Genomic DNA, 8,164 nt, shown 5'->3' with positions numbered 1-8,164 from the left:
CTTTTCTGTTTCCAATTCCAAAGATTTCTTGCAAGACATTTAGTACTAAATAAATTAGGTTACATTTTCTTCGCAGAAGTAATCAGCCTGAAACAGGTGAAAACATATTTGGAAGATGGTTGTAGGAATGGGAACATCATGGGAGAAATCTGGAGTTATGATCACACGTTTCATCAAAATGTCTAGGGAAGGCTTATTAGCCTCGATGAAGAAAAAGAGGAGTTTTGAGAAGGTCCATGAGAAAATCCTTATCAAATACTCAATTTCAGAGAGTGTGTGTCCCTGGGACAGGAAAGCGGCAGGGGCAGAAGTGCCACAGTTACCTGCACGTTCACCCAGGGTCTGGTTCTAGGCACTATGATATGAGCTTCTGCAGGAGAGGAAACACATCCTCCTCTGCAATTTGCTTGCCAAGTGACAACACAAGCTTTACAACAGGCCAGTGTTTAAAACCTGTGACATCTGGGGGTGGATAAAACAGCCCAAAATTAACAGCTTCTGCAGCCAGTTTCAGGCATGTGTACTGTCCAGTCCCTGGGTGAGCTCTGTAAGCACCACGGCCTGTGGTGACTGCACCACACTTTCTTGCAGGGTTCATCCGTGGCTGGCTTTGTACAAAGATGTGAAAAACAGAGGCTGTGATGTGGTTTTGGTACTTTTGTGGAAATGGATAGAACTTCATGTTATTCCAGCACTGCTTGCTTCCCCAGGAGGAATCTCACTCCCTGGTTAGAGGGAGCAAAAATCTGAACGTGGAGTCTGACAGCAAATGGTTCAACTCTACCTTGATCCAGGGACCTGCCAGTGCTTACACACTCCTTCTGTGGGTACCAGGCTACCTGCCAATATGAGGTGTCCTTATGGCAGAATGCGGCTGTTGTGGAAGGAGTTTGCCTTGGGCATGTCCAGGCCATGCAGAAAAACAGGTATTGGTATCTCTAGAGTGTGTTGGGTGTTGTACAGAGGCTGTTGGCTTGGAGAGAAGGGTTCTGAAAGGCAAACCAAGCAATGATTTTCCTGATAGTAGGGCTGTCTGAGCTGTGTAAGTTTTTGAGTTCAGCCTGGTACTAGATCAGATTTGCTGAGTTGCTACTGTCTCTTACCAGATGCTTGCAGAGACACTGGAGTGAAACCACTGCAGGCAGAATGGTTCATCTAAAGGATTAGTAGGGTGAGCCTGTGATGACTTAATCTTCAAGAGGGAATTACGAAGTCTGATAGGCATTTTCCTTGAATGTACACTTAAAATTGAAATGAACTGGAAAGAAAAATCCTTGTTTTCTTTTTCCCCCTGTACCTCTCCTGGTACAGGGGGAAGAAGATTTTCCCATCCTTATTCTATTCAAAGGCACAGTCAAAGTTTCTATTGCTAAAATCAGACTAGTAGTTTCAACAAAACAAGGTGATTCCATAATGAAGAAAAAACCCTTTCCTGCCCATCCCCAGCACTCTTTTTGCTTTGAATTAATCTTGTTATTCACTTATTTACATAACAGTTGCCAAACATGTTGATTTGTACCATCAGGATGTCAAGTAGAGGAGCTGTGATTGTTGTGCAAACACCCAGTTATGGAAGATAAGGTTTTTATGAAACGTGGTGAGACCACTGACTAAGCCACCAGGGCTGGCGGTGCTGTAGATGAATGGTCAACAAATACCATTCTGGAGAGAGAGGAATTACTTGCACTGGAGGAAGGAAGGGATTCTCTGAGGTAACAGCAGCTACTTCCAAGAATATGGGGAAGATATTTTCTATTCTTGACGCCAAAGAGCTGTTGGTTATGAAGGTCTCATGTGCTGCACATGCTGAAGACACCCATGACTTTGGAGTTACTGTCTGGAAATTTTATTAATCCTGCTGGCTCAACTATATGGGTTATGTTTCAAAAAACTGTCTGAAATTTTATAGGCTTTCTGAGCCTCTGGCTCAGAATTTATCTCACAACCCAGAAATACTATTAAAAACAAAGCACTAATTTCATCAAACAAATTGTTTCTAGTATAGAAAAATTCTACTAGTAGAAACTTACTACTTGTTGTGTCAAAGCATGCAGACACAACAAAGTTTGCATTGCTATGGAAAAAAAGGTTATGCTGGGAAAAACAACTTGCAAGTGACTGTGAAAAGTAAGTTTATAAGAGTGACACTTTCAGCTTGATCTTGAAAGACATATTGCAACACAAGCATCTTGGATTAGAAGATTGTTTTTATTTAGTTTTCCACAGAGACATGTTTCTTTCACCTCTATTCTCACAAATACGACATCAAAAACTATCAAGATATATATATACATATGAGCTATACAGGCAGAGAAATCTGTCAGTACAGCATTACTGTCCTTCTATCAAACATTCTAAGAAAAACAAATATGGTCCCTTCCATGCCCATCTAATACAAGAAAAACAGCTAAGTCAAGAGAGAATATATATATATGAGTCTAGTTATTCATAAAAGAGTAAAAATAAAAAAAAATCTAGTTTCTGATGTTTAAACAAAACATACTTTATGCATTTGGCTGAGCTGCAATATTGTACCTTGCCAAACGAAAAACTGTTCCCTAATGGTAGGTTCCCTAGCAGCTCAGTAGGTATGCAAGGCATGCAATTCATTTCCTGCCAAGGCAGAGAAAAATGGGTAGGTCTGAGATTATATTGCTAATGTGCTTGAAAAATATCTTGGTTGTTAATGCTACAGACTGCATATACATATTTTGATACTTTTGGTCTCCTTGAAACTTTCCCAGGTAAAACTTTTGTGTTAAGTGTCTTTTAGCTCTCGGTGATGGAGTGTTCAATGGGAGGTGAAATAGGAATTTCCAGAGCATTACAGTCATCAGTGAGGAACACCAGGTCCTGGAGAAACAAAAAACAAAACAACAACAAAAAAAAAAAAAAAAAAAAAAAAAAGAGTAAGATTTATAAGGAGGAAGGCAGAAGACAGCACAGTGAGAAGCCAGAGCCTGAGTTTTGGTGGTCAGGGGATGGTGTGGAGACGGGCAGGGCTAAAAGCAGGGACTCTGTCCCTGTTGGTGCATCTTAACCTACCCTTCTGCAGTAGGAGATCAGGATGGTGTACAGGCTCCGGGCTTTTTCCTTCAGCTCATTCACCTCAGGCACTCTGTCACAGCCAGGGTAGGCCACAAAGTCACGGAGCTTTGCCAGCACACAGTAATTCTGCAAAGCACGCAAAAGAGGTCTGTGTAACCCTGCACAACACAGATTTATGTTAAGCCCACCACTTCCAAAATTCTTACTGCTGTGTGGGAACCTTGAATTCCTACCTCTATGTACATGTAATCTATGCAACCTTTAGTCAGGTAAATTAATCATTAGTATTTTACAACAAAGATGTTTGGTCCAAATAAGTGCTTGGAAAATTGCATGTATACAGTCTTAGTCTGCCAGCTAATTTCTCACATGCAGCAGCTCCAAAGCAATCAAATCTGCTCCCATAGTAGGTGGAGTATTCTACAGAATAGGTACACTCTCTCACTTTTTAGAGAGCACCTGATTTAGGAGATGAAGAGATTATCAAGGTCTCACAGACTGATTCCTCTGTTCCTGTACAATAGGAGGAACTGGGACCAATCCTGATTTTTTCGAAGCAATTTTTACCTCAGACTTTGTGTTATCAAACTAAAACACAGACAACATGAATTTCACAATGTCCTTGTGAAGCAGGCAAATAAATATTCCAGCTTTTGCTTTAAAGCCAGGGAAACTGAGGCGCTGGAATCACATTCCTTGGTCTTTGCCATGATGTGAGACGCTGGCAGCTCTGGAATTGGGATCTAGAGAGTCCTGAATTACAAGACTTGGTGTAGTTGCTTATGAAAAAATGTGTCAGAAATTTGTTTTGTCTGATATTTTCTATTTTTTATCTACTCTGTTGAACACTGGAAAAAGAAGCAAAATGTATCAAATACCCCACTGCAGAACACTAGGATACTAACTGTGTGTGCAGGTTATTTTTTCTTAGCTGGGAGACAACTACTGGTTTGTTTTTTCCCTCAGTATCACACTTCCATATCCTCAGGCACACTTTTTCTTTCTGTATTTAACAAGTAGCTCTTTAAAAGAGAAAAAGCCAGCAAGGTATTCCTGCATTGCTTTTTATTAAAACTAACTGCCAAAAATCAATCAGGATATAAAATGATGTAGATTTATTGAGTGAAGAAAGTTAATTCTAAATTTCTTCTTTTACACTATTATTCAAAGTTTTGTTTGCACTTACTTAACTTCTGAAAAGGCTCTGTCACAGTAAATTAATTGTGTGTATATGGTAATAACTTAAAAAACATTAATTTCCTAATTTTAAAATTTTTAATCAAGTAAAATCTCAGAAAGTCCATTGGGATAATAATAAGATTCAAACTAACTTTTTTTTTTGTTACTCATCTACCTAGTTAATTAAACTTTTAAATATCCTTTTAAATCACTCCTCTGAGGTATAATATTAAGAGTTATTCTCACTTTTCATTGACTGCTTTTCCTGCACAACAGTAAGAAAAGTGTGCAGACTTACGTGTATGTCCAAGTACAGCCTGGGCAGCGTCCCCACGCACAAGTCCTGCGGGAAGGAGGAAAAGCTCACTGAAATTTTGTTTGGAGAGAAATCGCTCTCAAAAGTGGCAACCTGCAGTGTCTGTGCAGGAGCAGTTTTGAGGTGGGCTCACCACAGTTGTGGAGGTCTGCAGCTGCCTGAAGGACTCAGTGATCTCCTTGCTCAGAGACAGCACCCTGGAGTAGCAGGTCGGAGGGGCTGCGCTGGCAGCGGAGAGCAGAGCAACCAGCAGCAGCAGCATCTTCATGGTGGGCAGCTTGTCCAAAAGAGGAGGAAGGGAGGGAGGGAAAAAAATCACTCCCACTGGTTAGGTAGGTACTGCTGAGCATCAATGAGTAAGCTGGACAAATCAGCCCTCAATTAAATAGTCTGCTGCATCAACAGGAGGAAAAGCCTGGGGGTGGTCCGAGCAGCGGCTCACTGCCGTCTTGAATTTCCTGCCAGCCTGTGAGGCAGAGCTGCAAGAGCTCTCCTGCCCAGAGCAGGGAAAGAGGGAATGAGGGTAACCAAAACAAACACCACTGGCTCTTTTCTTTCCAGAAGGAAAACAACCTAGTGAGCACCTCAAACAACAGAAATACGTGTAAGGAAAAGCACTGGGTTCTCAAAGTGTCATAGGTGCTAATTCTGTCTCTTCCCTGAATTGGCTGCAGAATGAGAGAAATCCTTCCAAAAAGCAAACTTCCCCAGCACAGGAAGGACGCAGACCTGTTGCAGTGAGTCCAGAGGAGGCCATCAAGTTGATTAAAGGGATGGAGCAGCTTTCCTATGAGGAAAGGCTAACAGAATTGGAATTTTTATGCCTGGAGAAGAGAAAACATCAGGGTGACCTAATTACAGCCTTCCAGTACTTGAAGGAAGCCTAGAAGAAATATAGAGAGGAACTTTTTACAAGGATCGGGAGTGACACAACAAGGAATGGCTTCAAACTGAAAATGAGTAGGTTTAGGCTAGATATTGGGAAGAAATTCTTTCCTGTGAGGTTGGTAAGACACTGGAACAGGTTACCTCTAGAATTTGTGGATGCCCCATCTGCAGAATTGTTGAAGGCTGGGTCGGGTTGCATTCTGAGCAAGCAACCTGCTCTGGTGAAAGGTGTCCCCATCTGTGACAGTGTGGTTGGAACAAGATGATTTTTAAAGTTACTTCCAAAACAAGCCATTCTATGATTCTATTATTCCCAATTTGTCAATCAAACAGTAGTGCTTGTGATGGCTGCTTTGGAAGACCCATGTACTTATATATTTGTAGTCTCAAGCAAAGTGAATGCTTCTCTATATGGCTTTGATAAAAGTATAAAAGTTATTTTGCTTTCTGGGTTGAATTTATGAGGCTTTGTTCTTTTATTAGATTCCAGACGGAGCTGAGAAATCCAGATGCTGGGATACAAGCCTGAAGCTGAACATATGTTGTTTTATATGTTAATTGTCCCGTAAAATGGAGGTACCCTTGAATGAAGAACTGGTTGTTTTGAAAGTTATGCCACCTCCAAATTTTTAAATTCAGATTTTAATAAGGTATTAACTAAAACAAAAAAGTATCTGATGAAGTACTGCAGTCCCCTGACATTGTAGTACACCAGGAAGATTCCTTTTAAGGTGGTAAAACTAGTTTTGGAGAAAAGACATACTCTCTGTCTGTATGTTACAGAGAACTCTGAGTTAAATGCATCAAAACACCTGGGGGACACCTGGGGGAAGCAGGAGAACAGGGCTGTATATTACTGTCTTGTTATGCACTTCTTTGCCTTCATAAAAACCAGCTGGTTTAGTAACAACATGTGCTCCTGAATGTTAAAGTGGTAGATCCTTGGAGAGGAAAGAAAACTTGGGAGTCCTGGCTGTGGGAATTTTAGGAGTGTTGGATTCTATTTTTGGGAAGAGTTGTCCGGACAAGACAGTGAAGAGGCCAGAGGGAGACAGGTAGGCTTTTGAGAGGGTCCCAAGCAGCCAGATCATCAATGTAAACATGTCCAAGGAAAGCATCCTACTGCCTGGGAGCCTTGCAGGGGAAGGAACAGACTCTTAATCACCATCTCATTGCTGTGATTGTAAAGAATAGCTGAAGGTAGGAGTGAAATATTATCCTTCTATCACAGTCATGTTTGGCAAGCTGCTAAAATGTTCTGCTCTGCCAGAACAGCAGTTTTCTGAACAGCATAAATGGTCTCCCAGTACTACTAGTCAGCAACCCAGCTGCTGCCAAGGATGACTTAGGAAAGCAAAGACTGGATCCAGGCTTCACCAAAACACTTAATCAAATTTAAAAAATAAAAAATACCAACCAACCAACAACAACAACAACAACAACAACAAAAACACCAAAAAACCACCAAACCCCCCCTGCCCAAAACCCAACCAAACCCAAAGCACCAACAAAACAAGCAAACAAAAAACCCAAAACAAGCAAACAAAACCCAAAACCAAACAAAAACACAAAAAAACCCCACCCCACAACGAAACCCTGCCCCAAATAGCTATTTTGTTAAGGGGAAAAATTGCTGAGACAATTTGCTGTGAGAGTTTTGCTCAGCTACCCTCAGAAACAGTAGGTTTTTTTTTTTTTCCCTGAAAAAACACAAAGTACTGGAATTTAATTTCCTCACCCACATCTTTTCCCTGGGCCAGATTTACTTGCATAGCTGACTCTGACCCAAATGAGTATTATCCAATATCCAGTATCTCATCAGCACTACTGCCTATCTCAGCATGCAGAATCTGCAACTCAGTTAAACAAAGACAAATACTTTCTTCTCAGTTATTTCTATTTGTAGCTCATCAGCAAGATTATCCTTGATCTCTGAGTGCATTCCATTTATGGTCCAGGTATGAGTAAATAATTTCTTCTTTCTCTAAAGAAGCTCAGAGGTGTCTTCAGGAGAACTTGTAAGTGACACCAGGCACTGGGAGTCCTTTCAGTCTGGGGCACCTGGCACATCTGTGAGCTAGATACACAGCTACCAAAGCCCTCCAGAATCTTTTCAGTGACTGTTTTTATCCAGTCACTTATGCAAAGCCACTTATTAATTCTGGTGCATTCCCCGCCTAGGGCAGAGAAGGTCTTTAACAGGGAAACACAAGCTGTTCTTCACAAAGGCTAATAGCCTCTTACAGGCAATATTCAAAACGGACATGGAAATGGAATTTAGAGCTATGGGGGGGAAGGGGGAAAGGATCAAAATATATTATAGTCAAAATTTGCCTAAGGATTGCCTCTACGGAGAAGCTGCTGTTTACAGCCCTTCCAGTCCATGGGACAATGCTCAGGCTGGCATTAGCGGGGAGCACAGCAGGAATCAGTCAGTGTCTCCATATTTGTTACAACCATCACTCTGGGGATATCTCCAGCACAGACACATCTTTATCATGCTCTTCTTTCAGTGAGCATGGGGCTTCAAGGGCTTGGGACCACTCTCACAGTTTTGCCTTAACCCTTGAGGCTGATGGTGTCACCACATCTCTGAGTGCTCTTCACAGTGCACTTATTTACTCTTATATCAGGAATATTCCATAGCAAAAGCAGACACATGGGCTGAGAAGAAACTTAGAAGCCTACAATGACACAACTATCATTTTTATTAAAAATGACATATTTTTATTA

At 41.3% G+C, this 8,164-nt stretch overlaps 1 protein-coding gene across 1 annotated transcript; it reads right to left on the bottom strand.

Annotated features, from left to right (window-relative positions):
* Nucleotides 1–2,189: 2,189 nt before the first annotated feature.
* CYTL1 (cytokine like 1) lies at nucleotides 2,190–4,943 on the bottom strand. The gene is made up of 4 exons (XM_063158052.1): nucleotides 4,677–4,943; nucleotides 4,526–4,570; nucleotides 3,046–3,174; nucleotides 2,190–2,853 (listed from the first exon to the last, which is right to left on the bottom strand). Exons 1-4 carry the CDS (start codon nucleotides 4,809–4,811, stop codon nucleotides 2,770–2,772), a joined length of 393 nt encoding a protein of 130 aa, XP_063014122.1. The 5' UTR covers nucleotides 4,812–4,943; the 3' UTR covers nucleotides 2,190–2,769.
* Nucleotides 4,944–8,164: the final 3,221 nt, after the last annotated feature.

Source organism: Melospiza melodia, chromosome 5, assembly GCF_035770615.1.
Source record: "Melospiza melodia melodia isolate bMelMel2 chromosome 5, bMelMel2.pri, whole genome shotgun sequence".
In the NCBI taxonomy this organism is placed as follows: domain Eukaryota; kingdom Metazoa; phylum Chordata; class Aves; order Passeriformes; family Passerellidae; genus Melospiza; species Melospiza melodia.
The sequence above is the reverse complement of the archived record's forward strand: the minus strand, read 5'-3'. Positions and strand labels throughout refer to the sequence as shown.